The sequence below is a fragment of the Cavia porcellus genome, unplaced genomic scaffold (assembly GCF_034190915.1).
Source record: "Cavia porcellus strain 051 isolate PalLab524CR breed Dunkin Hartley unplaced genomic scaffold, mCavPor4.1 scaffold_7, whole genome shotgun sequence".
Lineage (NCBI taxonomy): Eukaryota > Metazoa > Chordata > Mammalia > Rodentia > Caviidae > Cavia > Cavia porcellus.
The window spans coordinates 29,433,251-29,451,724 of NW_026947490.1; the positions used below are offsets into that span (position 1 = coordinate 29,433,251).

The 18,474-nt window shown below is 55.7% G+C and overlaps 4 protein-coding genes and 2 long non-coding RNA genes across 9 annotated transcripts; 2 read left to right on the forward strand and 4 right to left on the reverse strand.

Moving 5' to 3' along the window:
- Positions 1-396: 396 nt before the first annotated feature.
- On the reverse strand, positions 397-2,112 carry Cldnd2 (claudin domain containing 2). Of its 3 annotated transcripts, none has more exons than XM_063253227.1 (4): positions 1,323-2,112; positions 973-1,113; positions 647-731; positions 397-508 (listed from the first exon to the last, which is right to left on the reverse strand). In XM_063253227.1, exons 1-4 carry the CDS (start codon positions 1,489-1,491, stop codon positions 406-408), a joined length of 498 nt encoding a protein of 165 aa, XP_063109297.1. In that variant the 5' UTR covers positions 1,492-2,112; the 3' UTR covers positions 397-405. The 3 variants fall into 3 exon arrangements, with proteins under 3 accessions (XP_063109297.1, XP_063109295.1, XP_063109296.1); XM_063253225.1 differs by having other exon boundaries at positions 615-731; positions 1,323-2,089; XM_063253226.1 differs by having other exon boundaries at positions 615-731; positions 973-1,110; positions 1,323-2,088.
- Positions 603-3,976, forward strand: LOC134476905 (uncharacterized). Its single transcript, XR_010048704.1, has 2 exons — positions 603-753; positions 2,943-3,976. It is a non-coding gene; the product is annotated as an uncharacterized LOC134476905 (long non-coding RNA).
- A 2-nt stretch (positions 3,977-3,978) lies between these two features.
- Positions 3,979-5,205, reverse strand: Nkg7 (natural killer cell granule protein 7). Its single transcript, XM_003465467.5, has 4 exons — positions 4,714-5,205; positions 4,491-4,637; positions 4,280-4,414; positions 3,979-4,183 (listed from the first exon to the last, which is right to left on the reverse strand). The coding sequence occupies exons 1-4, from the start codon at positions 4,868-4,870 to the stop codon at positions 4,125-4,127; spliced, it is 498 nt and encodes a 165-aa protein (XP_003465515.1). The 5' UTR covers positions 4,871-5,205; the 3' UTR covers positions 3,979-4,124.
- Positions 5,206-8,865: 3,660 nt separating this feature from the next.
- Lim2 (lens intrinsic membrane protein 2) lies at positions 8,866-13,051 on the reverse strand. Of its 2 annotated transcripts, none has more exons than XM_063252056.1 (5): positions 12,933-13,051; positions 12,465-12,645; positions 9,994-10,173; positions 9,309-9,443; positions 8,866-9,157 (listed from the first exon to the last, which is right to left on the reverse strand). In XM_063252056.1, the coding sequence occupies exons 2-5, from the start codon at positions 12,637-12,639 to the stop codon at positions 9,096-9,098; spliced, it is 552 nt and encodes a 183-aa protein (XP_063108126.1). In that variant the 5' UTR covers positions 12,640-12,645; positions 12,933-13,051; the 3' UTR covers positions 8,866-9,095. The 2 variants fall into 2 exon arrangements, with proteins under 2 accessions (XP_063108126.1, NP_001166510.1); NM_001173039.1 differs by having other exon boundaries at positions 8,994-9,157; positions 9,994-10,143; positions 12,933-12,954.
- On the forward strand, positions 12,505-17,859 carry LOC134476906 (uncharacterized). Its single transcript, XR_010048705.1, has 2 exons — positions 12,505-12,640; positions 17,158-17,859. It is a non-coding gene; the product is annotated as an uncharacterized LOC134476906 (long non-coding RNA).
- Positions 13,293-17,158, reverse strand: CUNH19orf84 (chromosome unknown C19orf84 homolog). Its single transcript, XM_013147857.3, has 2 exons — positions 15,448-17,158; positions 13,293-14,542 (listed from the first exon to the last, which is right to left on the reverse strand). The coding sequence occupies exons 1-2, from the start codon at positions 15,480-15,482 to the stop codon at positions 14,035-14,037; spliced, it is 543 nt and encodes a 180-aa protein (XP_013003311.1). The 5' UTR covers positions 15,483-17,158; the 3' UTR covers positions 13,293-14,034.
- Positions 17,860-18,474: the final 615 nt, after the last annotated feature.

Sequence of the window (18,474 nt, forward strand, 5' to 3'; positions counted from 1 at the left end):
ACCCGAGGCCTCGGCGCAGGGGGCGTGGCAGGGAACTAGGGGAAAGGTCGAATCCCCGAGCGAGTACTCTGGTACGGGGACGGAGATCTCAGGGTTCCCTTATTCTCCCCCTGGCGTCCCTAAATCACCTCTTCCCCTCCGGAACCCACTTCATTCCCCGCCTGCCCAAGTCCACGTTCCCTGTTCCATCTCGCCTCTCTTGTTTCCCAGCCGCTCTTCATCCGCGTCCTCCCGCGCTCAGCTCTCCACTGTGCGCGCGCGTCCCCTCTGGCTGAGTTCGTGTTTCCGCGTCCGTGTCCCTCCCGTCTCCACATTCTCTGTGGGCTCCAGCCCTCCCCTCCTCGCTGAGCCCAGCGTACCCCGTGTTCGCGCCGACACACCAGAAAGACACATGCAGCCGAGCCGTCATTTTATTACGCCCCGGGCTGGCGCGCTCACAAGCAAACTGGGAAGTTGCCGATGACCTCCGCGCTCTGCAGGATCACGTCCACCAGCAGGAAGCAGCAGCCTGTGGGGACAGGAACGAGCCGCGAGATGTCAGGTGGGCCCCTGACATCTCCAGGGATGGGGTACCCCGGGGCAATTTCCCACCCTCTTCCCACCGGCCAGGTTACCCGCGAGAACAAAGAATGGTAAAGCCAGCCACCCTGCAAAATAGGACCAGGAGAAGCCGTCTTCCTTCCTCGCACTCGCCGCCGAGTAGCTGATCAGCGCTAGCAGCAACAGCAGCCCTGGGCCACGCCCGCTCGCCAGGTGAGCGCGACCTGGTGCTGCGGACTCGGGCCCCGCCCATTCCCTACCCACCTGCCACGCCCATGCCGTGACAGCGCCCTTTCTCGGCTCAAGTCACGCCTCTGCCCTTGGCCCCGCCCTACCTCCTCCAGTGATCACTGCCTCCGTTTGTCAGTCCCCGGGTCCCCGCCTCGCTCCCCAAGCCTGAGGATCCCCCAGACCCACCCTCCGTCTGCTCACCACTGAGGAAGAGCAAGGCGGTTGTGGTCTGGCTCCGCAGCGACTCGTCCGCGCGATACAACAGGCGTAACCCCATCAGTGTGGCCAGCACGCCGAAGCCACCTGCCAGCACCATGCACACCCCGGCCACCGAAATCGCTGCTGGGGACAGCGGGCCGCATGAGCCTCGTGCACGGGCGCCGGTGGATCCTCGCCCTCCTAACCCGGAGCGGGACTCTGGGACTCAGGGTTCCTGTTGTGGCAGGGACCGGGTATCGGGAAATAGGTGCGCTTAGGGTAGGCGGTGGCCGGGGGCAAGGCCGGGCAGGGGGTATTCTGAGTGTGTGGCCTGACACCCGTGGGGAGCTCACGCTGGTGGGAGATGCCAGAGCACCCGCCCTGGGTGCCCTCTTGCCACAGGCCACTGTGGGCCTTCTCATGGTGAATCCAGTTGTTGGTTACCGTGGACAGGATCGTGAAGACGCTGGCCAAGAAGCTGAGCGAAGTGCCCCAACCCCGAAGGCCTTGTGTCATTCCCATGCTAGGCAGGCCGCTGCCGGGGCCACAGAGGCAGGGCTGGCTGACACCTGAGGCCCCATCGGACCTCTCCCCCAGGTCCAGGTCCCCCCACAGCCCGGGCTTATTCCTCAGCAACCTTGCCTGGGGATCCGCCTCCTGCCATTCCCCAGTCTTCCGGTAGGGGACTTTGAGACTTCCCCACAGCCTCACAACTGAGAAACCTGCCGTCCCAGAGACCTCCCTCCTCCAGGGCAAAGTCCCATCTGCGGCCTGGTCCCTTTCGAGTCTACCTTACACAGACACACACACTAGAGAACGGCTCCCAGCTCCCAGGGCTTCTGAGACTCCAGAGGGCTGGGGGTAGGGAGACTGGGGCTCTGTGAGACAGCCAGGGGTTCTAGAACCTCCCCAGCAACGGTTTAAAGGGATCAACACACATACACAGCAGCTGGTTCCTCCCCTTCACCATCCTGGAGATAGAACCTGACCCAGAGTGCCCTACGGCTGAGCTACATCCTCAATCTTTTCATTTTTTTATTTTCAGACAAGGTCTTGCTAAACTGTCCAGGTGGGACTTGCACTTTTTGTTTGTTTAATTTTATTTTTTGAGACAGGGTCTCACTATGTAGCCCTGAGTGACCTCAAACTCATAGCAATCCTCCTGTCTCAGCCTCCTGAGGGCTGTGCTTATAGGTGTGAGTCATCACACCTGGCCTGGGATTTGCACTTTTGATCTCTTACCTCAGCAAAGGACTTGCCCGCCAAAGTCCTGGAATTGCAGGTATGCAGGCACCACCCACCATGTACCAGTGACTCGGTTCACAGAATAACAGCTGACTGGAAGGAGTGGTGGGTCTGGGGGAGCTTGACCATAACAAGGTAGATCAAAGCTTCCTAGAAACTTCTCTTGCCTTGACTTTGTGGGACGCCAGAGGCTTCCTGGTCCCCAGTTCTCTGGCTGTGCCCTGACAGGCCCTTTGCAGGCTGTGGTTCTGGCTCTCCACTGATTCTACTCTGATCCATCTCCAGCCCCAGATTTGAGTCCTCGCTGGTTCCTAGCTGTTCCCTGGGGCCCAACATGCCACCACAGGATAGTACCGCAGCCCTCAGATTGTCAGGCCAGAGCCCTGGGCACTAACTTGCCCTTACTTGCCTGTACACCACAAAGCCATGGGTCCCCAAGCCCTGTTCCTCCTGCCCGTCTGTTGTAGTTAGGGGTTATGCAGAGAACAATCAGAATCAGGACATGGAGTTTATAATATTTTTATAATGGTCACTGAGAGTTAACACAAGATAATGCAGGAAATTTATCTGCAACACCAAAGACATAGACTATTTAGTCAAAGGCCTAAATCCCACAACAATGTCCCACATGAGTCCAGATGAAAACCACGAGCTCATGACAATGCCTCCCATGAGTCCAACTGGAGGTCCAGAGCCCACAAAAGGACTCACGCCAGTCTCTTTTACAGATCTGTGCAAAGGTCAGCAGTGGAAGTCCATGCCAGCGAGGTGAAGGAGCTGTGCTGGTGGGATGAGGGTTCTACACAACAAAGACCAGGGCTCTCCTAAAAGGCACCACAATCCTCCTCAGTGATACGGAGGCCCCGAGCTCCTCCAACGACAAGCACAGTCGGGTACATGCCAGGAAGCCAGTGTGATGAGTTCATCGTGGAGACTAAGCGGCACACATCTTCCACTCCAGAGCCAGGAAGCCATGCTCAATGTGAGGACCAGAGCTTCTCCAGGAGAACCAATGGCTCAAATAGCAACTCATAGGAGACCCACAATGCCTCAACACATTAACACCTTAACCTCCTCCTCCTTCTCCACCTCTCTTATTTATGTTGGCAACTTTCCTCAGGTGGAGCATCTACGCTCAGCACCATGCTGATGTAATCCAGCTGGTGTTAAGTTGACCACCAGTTCTTAATCCATAACACGGTCCCTCCTTTCCATCCTGGGCCCTGGCCCCAGGCAGGCTCCATCCTCCCAGCCTGTTCTTGTCTCTAATCTCCAGTCCTGACTTCCACCCCACGTCTGTGGAGGGACTCAGAGCTGACTGTGTCCCTGTGTGCTCATGATTTTTAATTCCCCGTCACCTTCAGGAGATGCCAGTGAGTGAGTGACATTGAAAACCTGCTCCCAACACTCCCCACCCCCTGCTTCTGCATTCTTGCCATGGAGCACCCTCTCCCCACCCCCAGATCCCCGACCGCCAGAGCAGCTCAAGTTCCTGGGGGCCTTCCTCAGAGAGGCCACGCAGTCCATGTGCCTCCTGACTCCCCAGGCCAGCCTTTCCAGTGCCCTCCCTGGGATCTGGCTGCAACCTGGCCAATAGAAACAGCTGGTCTGTAACTTCCCTGTCCAGCCTGGCACTCCACTCTCCTGGATGCCTCTGTCCTCACCCACCTTAGAGCTGCCCAGACTAAGCTCAACAGACCCTCCTGCCTCAGCATCCCAGGCAGTCGCTTATGTCTTAGCTGAATTAATCTTGGAAAAGCCAGATTTTAGCCAATTTTTTATTGAATGAATGAAGAAATAGGTGAAGGGGGATGGTTTGGGATGGAAGGACAGAGGGTCCAGCTGTCCTTCTGTGACTCCTGAGGACACTTCCTGGGCACAGTGCTCAAACGCATCCTGGCCTCTCCTGCTCACAAGGTTTCGTAGCCAGGTCGGGGGGCACTGCAGTGAGCAGCCAGACTCAGGGCACCTGGGGTGGCAGAGAGTGTAAGTGCTTCCCCACCTGGGTCTCCCCACCCCTGGGGCCCCCCAGCTCCCCCGGCAGGCGGGTGGGCTGCACGGTCACCTGCGCAGAGGAACAGGACGGTGGAGACCCAGCCCAGGTAGAAGGACCAGCAGAAGAAGGTCTGGACTTGCGGGTTGGGAGCCTGGCTCCAGCGCTCACTGGTGTACACCGCCATGGCCACCAGCATGGAGAGAGCTGGGGATGAGGAGAGAGACAGATGAGCCCCTGGGGGACCCCCACTCCAGTGCCTGAGCCCAGCCCGAGGCCTGACCTGCAGCGAATGCGGAGATGGTGGAGACCAGAGGACCACGGCCAGGGGCGGACAGCGAAGGGATGTAGGACAGCACCAGGAAGCCCACGGCCACCAGGCCCCACAGGGCGGCCAGGATGCAGAAGCTCTGTGTCACATGGATGTAGCCTGCTCGACAGAGAGGAGACTTCGAGGGCGCGCCCCTTCCTCCAGCCATCTCCCCAAGGGAAAGCCCAGCTCTCACCTTTCACTTCATCCTCCCGGCCACCTTTTGGCCAGAGGCCTGAGTGAGCCGAGCTAGTCCCTGTGGCCACTATCCAAAAGTCGGTGCTGAGGGCCACCAGCAAGCACACCAGGCCCAGGGAGCTGGAGAACAAGGCCACGGACCGGCAGGGCTCCATGGGCCAGCACTGGGTTGTGGGGTTCCAAGGGGTGGAGAGGCTGCCACTCTGGCTGCTGGGCCACAGAAGGCAGGAAGGAGGAGGCTGTGGACGGCTCCTGGATCTCTTGAGCTGGACAAGCAGAAGGCAGTGACAGTGATGGCACCCGGGGGTGCTGGCTTCACACAGTTCTGGCAGCAGCTCTTCACATACCCTCCTTCCTGGTTTGCAGACAGTCCCTGTCCTGCCAGCGGGTTTCCCGCCACAGGCTCGGGGTGGGGAGGACTTGGGGTGTCAAAGCATCCGTGGTTTAGGTGCGGTCTAGAGCATGCCTCTTTCGCAGGTTCTTTCTACACCTCCTGCGCCGGGTGCCCCCCACAGCAGGGCTTCCTGGAAGGGGCAGGAGTGAGAACCAGGGGGTGGGGGACACAGGCGGAAGGCAGCTGGTCAGGCTCTCCAATGAGTTAAAGGGTGCAGGGGGAGCTGTGGCCAGAGGGGACAGTTGGGGACATGTCATGCTTTCCTGTGGTTGTGCAACCTTTCGTGCTGGGAGATGAGGGGCCCCCAGCTCTGAGCTGTACCAAAGGCTGGCTCTAGGGACTCAGCTCCCCGGAACTGAGTGGAGAACACACAGGAAAGGGGCTCAGACTTCAGGTCCCTGGTTGGAGCCTGGGGTAGGAAAACAGAGCAGAGTTACGAATCAGAAGGTTCCTGGAGAGGAAGAGTTTGTGGCCAGTGACCTCATCTGAAATGAGTTGGCGGGCAACTCTGCGCAAAGTGGGTCCTCCAGCTTGGGAAGGGTGCAGCTTATCCCCAGAATCAGGTGGCTGGAGCCTGGGGACAAAAATATTAGTGGAGGGTCCTCTGGCCTTCAACCTTATGTTTCCTCCAGCATAGGTCCTGGGTGACATCACCCCTGCGGCAGGAATGAGGTGCATATGCCCAGCACAGGTGGGGGGCTCAGGAAATCAGGAAATCTCCTCTGGAAAGAGGAGAGTGACCCAGAAGAAGATCTGGATCAGGATCTACAAACTGGGCCAGCTGTTCTGGGACAGTCAGCTATGGGGAGAACCAGAAAGGTCCCAGGGGGCTGTGTCCCCTCCTTAGTACAGAGGTTTAATTTTGGGCCCCTGTCCCATGCTCAGGCCCTTGTCAGTGAGGAAGTGGCTGTCCTTGAGCACAGGCTTGGGAAGACAAGCTCCCCGGGATGGACCAAGGTCACCATGGGCGGCAGCACAGAGCAGGCCCCAGGCAGAGCCATGGGGAGGCACAGCAGGCAGGCTTTGGGCCGCTGGCCCGAGAGAGTGGGGTGAGCAGAGCTGTTTGTGGCCTTGACTCCGTTCTGACCTTGGCTCACCCAGGTATGTAACCCATCACCCCATCCCCAAGCAGAAACCCATCCTGACCCCAGGCCCAACCCCACCTTCACAGAGGCACTAAACCACTCAGCGCCTCTCCCCGTGTGACCCCATCACACTCCAAAACCAGCACCATCTTCGCCTTAAACCTAACCCTGCCCTCCTCCCTCCAGCCCCAGCCCTACACCCAGCCTTGCTCTTTTTTTTTTTTTTTTTTTTTTTGTATTTTTACAGATACCAGGGATTATTCTTTATTCTTCAACCCCAGAGTCCCTCTCACCACCTGGTTCCCTCTTCACCTCGCCATCAGGTCAAAGCCCTGACCCTCCAAGTCACCCCAGTGGGCCCTAAAGCTCTGCTCCACCAGGAGACCATGTAGGGCCGAGATCCTTGAACCCCAGCCAAGGCCCCTCCGTGCCCAGCCTGGGTCCTCTCCTCTTGTATCCACTTTCACGTGGTGTAATTCTCCTCCTACCACTTCCCATATTTTTTTTTTCCAGGCCTCAAGAACTTGAAAGCAAAAATGAGATCCGTCTACCTGTAGGGCTCAGCTCTGGGGATGGAGGGGATACATTATCCATGATATTATATATTTAGTGAGAGGAGTGAGCCTTCTAGCTCCTTGGGAGGCAGAGGTGGGAGGATAGCAAATTTGAGGCCAATCTGGGCAATTTAGTGAAACTCTTATTTTAGATAAGAAATAAATAAGAGGACTGGAGATGGAATTTAACATGGTCTAGCATGCATGAAATCTGGGGTTCAATCCTATACTCTTAGTGAACAGTTCTTATGAAAAAATCACCATTTCTATCAAGACCCACTCTATTAACATTTAATGTGATTAGCCGGGTGTGGTGGGGCACTCCTGTAATCCCAGCACTCAGGAGGCTGAGGCAGGAGGATTGTTGCAAATTTGACAGCCTGGGCTACGAAGTGAGCCCAAGGCCAGCCTGAACTGCAGAAAGAACCTGTCTCAAAGAGACAATAACTAACTAACTAACTAATTCAATGTGGTATATTTTTGCAGTGAAGATTCAATCTGAATATACTTAGAGTAAATCTCAATAATATTGACATCAATAAATACTCATCAACTGGTTTATGTAAATGTCTATTGCCAGGTAAATATTCTTCCCAGCAATTGCCAAGCGCTATCTGGGAAGCACGGGAGACCTAGAGATGATGGGAAGTAGGCATAGGCACCGATCTCTACCCTGATGGAGCTCACATTTCTGGAGGGACAGATGCTCAGATGTCAGAGAAGAGGACAGCGGAGAAACAAAAGCAGGAGAGGGAGACAGCATTATAACTTATGACTTGAGGTCTGCGGCCAGGGCACCTCCCCGACGAGGTGGCTTTTGAACAAAGACCTATGGGACATGGGCCACACCCGGACCCGAAGGAGGCTGGCAGAGCTGCAGTGAGCAGGAAAAGCTCCTCCCTGAAACAGCTTCTGCCTTTCCTGGGAGGGGAGGGACCCTCTGAGCCCTCTGCATGGCCTGCTGTGGTTCGTTATGACTCAGACATGATTTTCAGCCTGGCCCTGAGCTACGGGGCACCAGTCTCACCTCGGGAGAGGCCAGCACATGGGGATCCCTTATGACCTTGGTGGGATTCAGCTTTTGATCTAAGATAGGGGGCTGGGAGCAGAGATAGGGAACTGGGGTGCAGTGGGTGGGGAGGGCGAGAGCCAGACCAGCACAGGCGGCCTGAGGTTAGAGTGGGTGGCGTTGGCCCCTGTGATCCCAGGAACCCTGGCTACTCTGGAGCCTGAGGCCACGGTGGCTGGAGGGTCCCAAGTTCAAGGCCAGCCTGGGCAGCTGAGTACAAGGCAGCTGTTCTTTCCTAGGATGGGGGAGGCCGCAGGAGGGGCTCTTGCGGGTGAGAGATTAGCACTTATTTTTAGACCTGTGACATTTGAGATGTCTGTTGTTCTTGGGTGGAAATGTTGAGTAAGCTGCTAGAGCTGAGACCCTGAAGTCGTAATTAAACCATTATTGCCCCTGCTAGCCTCGTTCCCTGCAAATGTGATTACTAGAATAAGTCCTAGTAAGGCTTGTACTTACATAGGCACCAGTGAATTATTACCAAAGGCCTTAACTGTCACTGTGTTAGAGAAAGCTTCTCTAAACAAAGCACTACTGTTATGTGCAGAGACACAGTAAATATGTTAGGAAGAGGCCTCCTGTCACATAATTTTTTTTGTCTTTTTGAGATAGTTTCATTATACAGTTCAGGCTCGCCTTGAATTTGCAGCAGTCCCCCTGCCTCAGCCTCCTGAGTGCTGGAATTACAGGCAGGATGCCCATCAGTCATATAACATTTATTAGCATAAGGTCTATTTTTTCTGTTGATGTCCTGAAGGTTGAGCCCAGGGATTTCACACTGAGCTACACCTCCAGATCTTTTTGTTTTGAGGCAAGGTCTTGATAAACTGCGTAGCTGGAGCTACAGAGTGCTCCGCTGTGCTGGGCACATCCTATGTGCAGGGGTCTCGGAGTGTTGCCTGGCTTGGTGTAGGTGGGACCTGTGGTCCCAGTTCCTGCGCCTGCTGTCTGGGCCCAGAGCCTGGGCCTCTGTCCCACAGCACTTGCCCCCACGCACCCCAGTTTCTCCCCAGTTTCTTTCCTTCACCCCTCAAAAGGATCCACACTGGCATGGTTTCACATCACTTTTATTTGACCCCAAACGTCTCACTAAGGGATCCGCAGTGTCTCTAACAGCCCCCCTGGCAGGTGGGGCTCGGGGCTTCTCTGCTGCCTCCCACCAAGCCCTATTCAGCTCCTTCCCCTCCGGACACGGGGGCCGGCCCTCGCGGAGCCCCTGACGCCGCAGGAAGCAGGAAGCGAAGGCAGGGCGCCGGCCTCTCCTCTCCAGCGGCCGGCAGCTCAGCGCGGCGTGGACAGGCGCCGGCACTCTCGCACGCGGTAGGCGCACATGTAGAAGATGCCTGGGGGAAGAAAGGGGGACCCGTGCGCCCCGCAACCGCTGGCACCTCTACCCACGGGGGCCCGCGGCCCCCAGCCTGCCCAGGCCTGCAGACCCGGGCGGGGCCCTGGGAGGGCACGCCCTGCCACCCCACGCCCTCTCCAGCCCAGTACCTGCGAAGAAGGTCATGAGCAGCGCCACCCAGCTCAGGATGTAGGACCAGGAAAAGCGCCAGTCCCCGAAGCGGCGGCCGAGGAAGCTGACGGTGACTCCGGTGTAAATGGCCAAGGCCAGCAGGACAAACAGGGCTGCGGGGGGAGGGGCGCCGAGGGTGCAGCCGTGGGGAATGGGATGAGGCGGGAAGAGATGGGGGGGGCGTGGGGGTGATTTGGGGGGCTCTTTCCCTCTTTAAAGTTCTGCGGGAGGTTCACTAGAGTTACGGTGGTTGGGTGGTTGGATGTCAAGTTCCCCGGACAGAGACAAAGACCTTGTAATATCCTGAGTCTAGGGGTGTCTATTAGTTCTGAGCCCCCGGACCATACAGGAATTTACGTTTACAAAACTCAGTGGCTCGGGCTGCGGCTGGTTATGAGAAAGAGCAGGGCGGCACAAGGCTGAGGCAGGAAGATCTCGGCTTTGCATGCAGCCCAAATTACTGAAGCAAGACCTGTCTCAAAATAAAAACTGCAGAAGGACCAGGGCTGCAACTCAGCACTGAGGCGAAACCCCAATTTGGTCCCCAGTATGGGGGTGGGGAGCCGGGAGAGGGAATGCCATGCTCATGCAATGGGTTCAGGGAGTAGGGTCAGAGTCTAGATTGGGGCTCAGTGGGGTTGAGTGGGGCGTGGGGTCACTCACTGGAGGCAAAGAACATGATGCCAGCAGAGAACGGCCGGGAGAGGCGGGTGAGGCTGGACTGCTGGGCGAAGGCCAGAATACCCATGATGATGCCTGAGGTGGCGCACAGGGCGGACAGGATCATGAAGGCACGGGTGGCATTCCAGTATGCTGTGGGGGCAGCCATGCTTACTCCTGGGCCTGGCGGAGGAGAATGTCCCCCCTTTCTCTCTATCTCTGACTTGGTTTTTCCTTCACTACAAATGTTGTCCTTCTCACCCCGCAAACTCCTACTCATCCTCCAAAACCCAGCTTCCAAGACCTCCTTTCCTGTCTGGATACCATTCTCCCCGCTACCCTAGGTTGTGACTCTCTTTTTCTGTCTTTCTCCTCCAGCCTGATTTCTCCCTGAGTGCAGGGACTGGGTTGATTCTTGGCAAGAACAATGCCAGGCTGCCATGAGGCTGCATGCCTGTGATCTAAGTGCTCTGGGAAGCTGAGACAGGAGGATCAAAATTTGAGCCTTACCCGGGCAACTTAGTGAGATCCTGTCTCAAAACAAAAACTAAAGAGGGCTGAGGATATAACTCAGCACAAAAACCTCAGTACCATAAAAAAGAAAAAAATCAAAGAAAGAAAAAAAGAAAAGAAAACAAAATGAACACCTCCCATGCAGGTTTCCCACTGGTCTGAAGAAATGTTTGCTGAATGAATGCTTGAAAGCTGATTGCCCCTATCCACCTCGTGATCATTGTATATTGTTTCCTATGTTGTTCTGTTTTTATTAGCTTCATATCACAGGCCCCTGTCTGAAGAGTCCCCTTCATTTGTTCTTACCTTGTTTTTTGGTTTAGTTTTTGAGATGGGATCTCAGATCCTCCTGCCTCAGCCTCCTGAGTGCTGGATCACAGGCATGCACCACCACGCCTGGCTTTTTACCCTGTTAAACTGTCTGCCTCTTCCTACGATTTCCCTCTGTGTGAGGACAGGAGTCCTGCTGTGTGGCTCACAGCCAGCCCCCGCTGCCCAGGGCTCCCGTCTCAGGGCCTGTTCTCCTCCCGCACCTCTCTGGGCCGGGGCTGTGGGACCCTGCTCCCATTCAGCGCCCACTCAGGCTGGCCCTAGGAAGCACTTTCTGCGCTGCCCTCACTCTGGTAGTGGTACAGGTGTCAGGCCAGTGAGGCCAGCAGTTTGCCTTGTGGCCCTGAAAAGGTCAAAGGATGGACAAAGGCCAGTGTGGCGGCTGACGTCTGTAATCCCAGCACTCTGGGAGGCTGCAGCAGGCCATGTTCAAGTCCAGCCTGGGCGATTTAGCAAGAGTCTATTAAAAATGGAAAGGGGCTTTGTGTGTGTGTGGGGGGGGGGCTGGGCTGTAGCTCAGTGCAGAAATGCTAGGTTCAAAGCCAGGGCCACCAAAAAAGAAAAAAGAACTGTCGACCTGCACCAAGCCCCCTCGCTCCCCACCCAGAGATAAGGCCGAGAGGTGACTCGGAGCTGTCCCTGGCCCCTGGAGGTTTCCAGTCCAGAGCAGCAAGAACAAGTGTCACCAATGGGTCTGCCACAGACGGAAGCGAGGCTGGAGTCAGACCTAAACAGGCCTTTCCGTGGCCCCTTCCTCAGTTTATTCCTCTGGTAAATGGGCTTCCTGCCCCTTCCCTTGGGGCTGGTCCAGTCAGCTGGCAGAGGGGTGCTGTCACACCCCTTATGTCTTCAGGGGACCCATGGCCTGCAAGGTTAAATCTCTCTGCTCAGAGACCCCCAGTGGCTCCCCTGGGAGGTGGATGGGGGCTGCTCCAGGCCAGTGCTTCTGAGAGGCACCTGGGACATCATAAGCACTCAACAAACATTGACCATTAACACTGCTGTTATTGGTAATTTACAAAGTATGGTATAATAGACTATCTTACACCTTATACACTGCTAATTTATGCATATTTTATATGAAATAGAATATTATATTATTCATGGAACATACTGCACAATATATTATTCTATATAATATAACTGGTATTCTGTCTGTCATCCAGCCTGGCACTCAGGAGTAAAAAGTCCTGCATGCAGCATTTGCACATTCAGAGCATCTCTGTCCTCCAGTCCCACACATAATTATTGGCCCACTGAAGATATTTGCAAAATGTTCTAGCCAGGTGCAGAGGCCCAGGCCTGTAATCCCAGTTCTCTGGGAGGCTGAGGCAGGAAGATGGCAAATTCAAACCAAGCCTGCTCAGCTGAATGACTTAGTGAGAACTGTCTCAGAAACAACAAAAACGACAGGGGAAACCGGGATGTAGTTCAGTGAGTGAGAAGGCCCTGGGTCCCATCTCCAGTGGTACCAGAATGTGGATAAAGAAAACACAGAGCTGTCTCCACAAACCCTGCCCCACCTGCTGGCCTGACACCAGGGCACAGCCCGACCTCCAACCTCCTAAGTGCTCCCTGGCCTGCAGCTGGAATGCAGCCTGTGTCCCTCCCGCTTCCACAGCCCGGCTCACCGATGCTCTCCGTCTGCAGGTAGCACTTGTGGCCCAGGCAGTACCGCCACAGGCCCTGGTGCGCAAAGGCCCCCGACAGCCGGTACTGCATCCAGTGGTCCGTGGCCGTGGCCACCACCAGGAGGATGGTCCCCACCCAGGCACAGAAGAGGCCACCGCCCATGAAGCTGTACATGGTGATCTGCAGGGACAGGGGACAGAGGGGTGCAAGCGGGACTCTGGGTATATGGTATGGGCCCCCCCCAATGCAGGGATGCAGGGAGGAGGGGCAGGGGCCTGACCTGCATCCTGGTAGAAGGGGAGAGGCTGGAGCCCTGGGTTCTTTGGTCCTAGATGAGGTGGCTTGGGGCTCAGATGCTTGGGTCCGGACAAGGGAGGGGGCTGGGACACCAGGTCCCTGGTGGAGGAGGGGGCTGGGGGCCAAGTCCTTGGGGAGGGGGCCAAGTCCCACGCCTGGTGGACGCATACCTGAGCGGCAGAGCCTGCCCTGAGCCCTCCTTCTGCCACAGCCCCTCTGTGTAGACTGAGCTGAGCCAGGTTGCTGGCCTTTCTGTCCCCGTGGGTCCCCCAAATCCCTTAAGCTTCCCCACACAATGGCATCACAGCCCAGCACTTTCCAGCACGCAGAAGTGCAGTGGTGGCAGAGGCCCAGAATGGAATTCGCTGAAGCAGGGATCCAGGGGACCACCCCCACCACACCCCAGTGTCCACTCTTGGTGACCCTCCCTAGACTCCACCGCTTTGCAGAAGTCTTGCTCACTGTGACAGCGTGAGGGTGACCACACACAGGACCACACACACGGGGGGCAACATCTGTTTATTGCTCAGTCAGGGCTCCCAGCTTCCAGGAACAGGGGGAGAGTGGTGGGGCAGGGTGCAGTATCTGGATACCTTGGACTGATGGGGGTCCCCTGGGGGTCGAGGAGCTCAGAGTTGGGCTGGCCGGGGGGAAGGACACTGAAGACAGAGGTGGGCTGAGGCAGGAAGGCTGAAGCTGAGGTGGGGCTGGGAGAAGGACTGAGGATCAACTCAAGGAAAAGGGAGTGGCTGGGGTGTGGGGGCGCACACCTGAATGGAGGGAGGGGGATCAGCCCTGGGTAAGCTAGGGAGAGCCTGCTCCAGGCCAGAGATTAAAGGGCTGGGGATGCAGCTCTGGAGCGAGGCCCTGGGTTCCATCCCAGCGCCAGGAGAAAGCTGGGCCTGAAGGAGGTGGGGGTGGAGGCACAGCTTGGGCTGGAGGAGGGATAGGAGGGAGTGGGCTTGGATGGGACACAGGGCAGGGCAGAGGGGACAGTGGTCTTCGAGGCAGATGGGGATGGCTCTGGAGTTGGGCATGGGCTGTGAGCAGCTGGAGGAACCCTGGGGGCTGGGGGCTGGCGGTGAATTTAGGGGTTGTGACTGCAGAGAGGGAGGCGGCAGCAGCCCGGCTGAGAACACCAAGGGGCCCGTGTGGGCCGTGAGGATCAGTCTGCTCCTGGCTTGGGATCTGAGCAGGGCCAGGTGACTTGCAGGGACTCTTTCCGGCTCCAGGAAACCCCGCTGTGGTGGCCGCTGGATGCCCTCCAGTGTCCTAGTACTCCGTGTCCCAGTCCTCCTGGGAAGCGGGCAGCTGGTCCTGGTGGGGCTTGTCACCTTGGGCTTCCCTCTTCCCACCCTGGGCCGGCAGTGTGGATGGTGACAGCAGTCTCTTGGCTGGGGCCTGGGGACCAGCCCCAGTGCCCTCTGCCCTGCCGCTCTCATACAGCCCAGCTCTCCCAGCTCCCCACCTCCGTGGGCTCCAGCCTCGGGCAGGCCGGTGCCCGTGTCCCCTGGGGGGCCTGGGGGGCGTCTCCTGCTGGGTGTGGCAGGCCTGGGACCAGCAGGGGCAGGAGGGCACGGTCTGCTGGAAGCTGTAGGCCCCCAGCAGGGCGCTGTGCAGGAGGTAGGAGAGGGCGTCCAGGCGGATGGGGACAGTAACAGAGGCCAGGTGCTCGGGGAGCCCTAGGTGAGCTGGGTCCGGTTTGCCCAGGAAGGAGGCAGGCAGGGCCGAGAAGGGCCAAGGCGGCTGTGTCTCAGGTGACGGCAGCAGGGACGGGTTCCTGGAGTGACAAGAAGGCAGGTCAGTGGGTCACCCTGCCTGCTCCTCTGCCAAGAGCCCACCCTGACTCCCTTGCCTTTCTTTCTCTGTGCGCACTCATTTTTACAGACAGACAAACAGAACAACTCTGCTGATTCTCTCAGCACCAGACACTCAGCTCCAGCTTCCAGCTGCCTTGCTGAAGTGTGTCCCTGGACAAACCATCTTCGCACTGTGAACCTTAATTTTTCTTTCTTTCTTGTTTTTTGGTACTGGGGATCGAACTCATGACCTTACATTTGCCAAGCAGGTGCTTGTGCCGCTGAGCTAAGCCCGTGGCCCCTTAATTTTTATCAAAAGATCGCTGTGGGCGGTATTAAGGGGGAAGTATTAAAGGGATGAGTTTTGTGAGTGCTGGAGAGATGCGGGAAACTATTTTATGTTTTTCTCACCCTAGGGTGTTCCTGGAATCGTCATATCTCCCAGATCATTCTTGGGATTTCCCTTGCCCCAGGACTGGGGATTGAATTCAGGGTCTTCGCACGTGCCTCGTACATTTTTATTTTTTTATTTTTTATTTTGAGACAGGGTCTTGCTAAATTGATAAACTGCCTAAGCTGGGCTCCACGCTGCCATTCTCCTGCCTCGGCCTCCCTAACGGCTGGGCTCACAAGCCTGTGCCATCGCGCCCAGCTTGGAAACTTTTGATGACTATTTCTAGCTCTCTCCATTCTAAATACCCCCTCCATAGCCTGTGAGCGAGGCCCTCCACTGTGCTCCTTGCATGTGATCATACCTGAGCTCTTGGTGTTTCTGTTTGTTCTGCGGCTCTCTGGGTCCTCCAACTTCACCTCCCCCCTGCTGATTTTCTGTCCCCTCCTCTCTCTGGGTCTCTGTCCCCTTCTTGGGGGTCTTTGTCACTCTCACCCTTGAGATGTGGCCTCGTCTTTTTGCTGCTCCATCGTCACAGTACTCGATAAATCTTCCAGCAACTTCTCCGGGACCCTCCCAGGGCTGCGTGGGTGGGAGAAGCCAGCAGAGCGAGGGGCGGGGCCATAGCGGCGCGAGGCGGGGCCACAAGGGTGTGCGGCTGCCCGGAAGATCCAGTCCTCAGAACCTAACCAGATCCTCTGGTCCAGGAGGGAGGCATAGGTGGCCCTAAACCAGTCCTCCCTCTGACCAGGGGTCAGGGCCCAGCCCCTTTTGTCTGTTCCTGTAGGTGCCCTCGGATGGTTCTTTAGGATTCCAAGGACAGTTTAGGCAGCGAAGTCTGGACCCTTGGACACTGCATTGGGCCCAGGCGATAGGAGGTTGTGGGCATCTTAACTGTTTTAAGGGCTAGGTTCTCGTTCTGGGCTGGATCTCTGACATCAGCATGACCTTAGGTCTTCCTAGTCTCTGCCTCAGCATCCCAACCTGAGAAACTGATGTTGTCACCCAGGTTCTTGTGAGGCTTTTGCGATACGTGGGGGTACCACCCGTGTAGGGGTGCAAGCCCACAGTCTGGATACCTTATGGCTGGGACCGGAGACACTGTCAATGCTGGCAGTGTCAGTTGCAGTGCTGAGACTTAAGCATCCTTCTGCCCCCCACCCCCCCAAGAATCCCACAGAGCCTGCTGCATGCTGGGCTCAATCAGGGCTGGCAGCTGGGGACACACAAGCCTCCAACCTGGAACTGGCCTGCTGTGAGGGAGTGGACGGCATACAAACACTGAGTGCAGTTCCTCAAGGAATAAATAGGGCAGATGGGACTTCAGGGGGAGAGGGTGCTGGAGGCCAGAGGTTCCTGGAGAAGGGAGCAGCCCCAGAAGGTTCCGTGAGAACCCAGAATGCTTGTGGGAGGGGGAAGGAGGCGCTGGAGCAAGGATGGGCTTTTCACATACTTAAAAACTGTTTTATTTTAAAATGTGATATTTATAGGACAGTTACAAAGATAAAACAGCGAGTTCCCCGTACTCCCCCCAACTTCCTCCCACATCCGTCAACTTACGTTTGTCATTTGTCACAGCTCAGAAGCCAATGTGATATTCAGTAAACTTAACGTTTAGATTTTGCTACTTATAACACCTATGGCCTTTTTTTTTCTGTCCCAAGATCCAGTTCACAACACTACCCTGCGTTTAGTCATCCATCTCCATTGTCAGCAGCTGCTGCTTATTTGTTCCTTGTCCTTCACAACCTTGACGGTGCTACAGAGTGCTAAGCACATTTATTTATTTATTTGGGGGTAACTGGAGATCGAACCCAGGGCCTTTGCACTGAGTTACATCCCCAGCCCTTTTGTTTTATTTTTTAAATTCTGACCATCTAAGTTGCCAAGTTGGCGTCTGATTTTCAGTTCTCTTGCCTCAGCCTCCCAGAAAGCTGGGATGATGGGTTTGCACCATGCATTTCTATGCCACAGAGGTCTTAATGAATGGCACTAATTCACTTAATCCTTCTCAGAGAGGTTATGTAATTTGCTCAAAGTCACAGAGCTATTAATACGGCACAGTTGGTATTTGAATCCAGGCAACCTGGACCTACAATCTGTGTTTTTAATGGAGACAATATGGACTGTATAAGTTCCTGTTAGCTGAAATATTTTGGGCTCTTTATTTTTCTTTTCTTCTTCTTTTTTTTTTTTCTTCTGTAGGGCGCTCCACCACTGAGCTGCAACACAAGCCCTTTAATTTGTAAATATAAGGGGGGGGCATAAAAAGAACTGAAATGTGTTACTTACATGTACCAACTTTCTCGGGTGAATACACTCATATGGTAATACAAATTTAAAAAGTAAGAGTACTGAAAAACTTTCAACATTTGTAAGCAGAGCTGTGATGTAATCTGACTTATGTCTTAAGAGCGCTTTGCCTACACTTTGGCGAGTGGCTTGTGCAAGGCAAGAGCAGGAAGCAGAAGGCCAAGGCAAGAAGACGCTGGTGTCCTCCCGAGCGGTGCGGTGGTGGCTGCCTGGAGGTTTGGGAGATGGGGCTGCACTGGAGAGTCCAGGAAGAAGGGCATCGGCTTCTGCTGGACCGCTGGGGGTGGGCAAGAGAGATCAAGGAGGATGCCATCTTCATTCTCAGCAGCACTATTCTTACAAGATCAGAGCATCCCATATGAACAGTGAGCAGTCCTGGGTATTGCGACAGACTTGTGCTGGGTTTAAGGGTTTTTTTTTTTATCACGAGGCTCGGCTTTCTCTTTCTTTTCCTTCTTTTCTTTTTGAAACAGAGTCTCGCTATGCGGTTAGGCTGCCCTTGGCGTTCACTTTGTAGCCCAGGCTGGTCTCGAACTTGCAACAATCCTCTTACCTCAGCATCCTGAGCGCTGGGATTACAGGAGTGCGCCACCATGCCTAGCCTCCGGTTTTCTTTTTCTTGGCGATTCTGATGAACACTTGGATCTCCAGACTCTGAGTCTGGGTTTTTCCATCTACATATTCAACCCCAAAGAGGCAGCTTATTATCTACTCACGTTTGGACAGCAGAAATCGAATCTCGGCTCCGGTACTTACAGGTGCATGACTTTGTCCGAGCTGCTTAGTATTTGTTTCTAATGGGGCGCTCACTGCCCCATTCCTGAGTAGTGAGATTTTACAGTTTTTTCCTATCTCTGCAATCAGAGTTCACCTCCCTTGGAACCCGGAAGTCCCATCTTCACTTACTCAGTGTCTGGCCCTTTAAAGCTTGCCCCTCCCACCCACCGCCCACCTGGGAGAGCGCTGGCGGCACCTTGCGTCTCTAAGGAAATACCATCTCTCAAGCTTCCAAATTAAGACAGGGGCGTTCGGAAAACGGGCCAATCAACTTTGCGCCTGGGTAACCCAAGCTTCCAATTTGCTGGATGCTCTGCTAGCGCTGGATTCAAACCCCGCCTTAGCCGCTTCACGTAAGGCGGGCTAGTGACATGCTCATCTCTGATTGGCTAAAGAGCCCGCGGGTCACCGTGCCCTCTGATTGGCTGGCCT

What these genes read in the sequence shown, in the direction of transcription:
- Cldnd2 (XM_063253225.1), bottom strand. Translation starts at nt 1,491, where the DNA reads ATGGGAATGACACAAGGCCTTCGGGGTTGGGGCACTTCGCTCAGCTTC. An exon ending in CGCCTTGCTCTTCCTCAGTG is followed by an intron (nt 732 to 972) that starts GTGAGCAGACGG and finishes GGCGTGGCCCAG; the next exon opens with GGCTGCTGTTGCTGCTAGCG. An exon ending in ACCATTCTTTGTTCTCGCGG is followed by an intron (nt 509 to 614) that starts GTAACCTGGCCG and finishes CTGTCCCCACAG; the next exon opens with GCTGCTGCTTCCTGCTGGTG.
- Nkg7 (XM_003465467.5), bottom strand. Translation starts at nt 4,870, where the DNA reads ATGGAGCCCTGCCGGTCCGTGGCCTTGTTCTCCAGCTCCCTGGGCCTG. An exon ending in CATCTCCGCATTCGCTGCAG is followed by an intron (nt 4,415 to 4,490) that starts GTCAGGCCTCGG and finishes CCTCATCCCCAG; the next exon opens with CTCTCTCCATGCTGGTGGCC. An exon ending in CGTCCTGTTCCTCTGCGCAG is followed by an intron (nt 4,184 to 4,279) that starts GTGACCGTGCAG and finishes CTGCCACCCCAG; the next exon opens with GTGCCCTGAGTCTGGCTGCT.
- Lim2 (XM_063252056.1), bottom strand. Translation starts at nt 12,639, where the DNA reads ATGTACAGCTTCATGGGCGGTGGCCTCTTCTGTGCCTGGGTGGGGACC. An exon ending in CCTGCAGACGGAGAGCATCG is followed by an intron (nt 10,174 to 12,464) that starts GTGAGCCGGGCT and finishes CTCCTCCGCCAG; the next exon opens with GCCCAGGAGTAAGCATGGCT. An exon ending in GCTCATGACCTTCTTCGCAG is followed by an intron (nt 9,158 to 9,308) that starts GTACTGGGCTGG and finishes TTCTTCCCCCAG; the next exon opens with GCATCTTCTACATGTGCGCC.
- CUNH19orf84 (XM_013147857.3), bottom strand. Translation starts at nt 15,482, where the DNA reads ATGGAGCAGCAAAAAGACGAGGCCACATCTCAAGG. An exon ending in GACGAGGCCACATCTCAAGG is followed by an intron (nt 14,543 to 15,447) that starts GTGAGAGTGACA and finishes TTGTCACTCCAG; the next exon opens with GAACCCGTCCCTGCTGCCGT.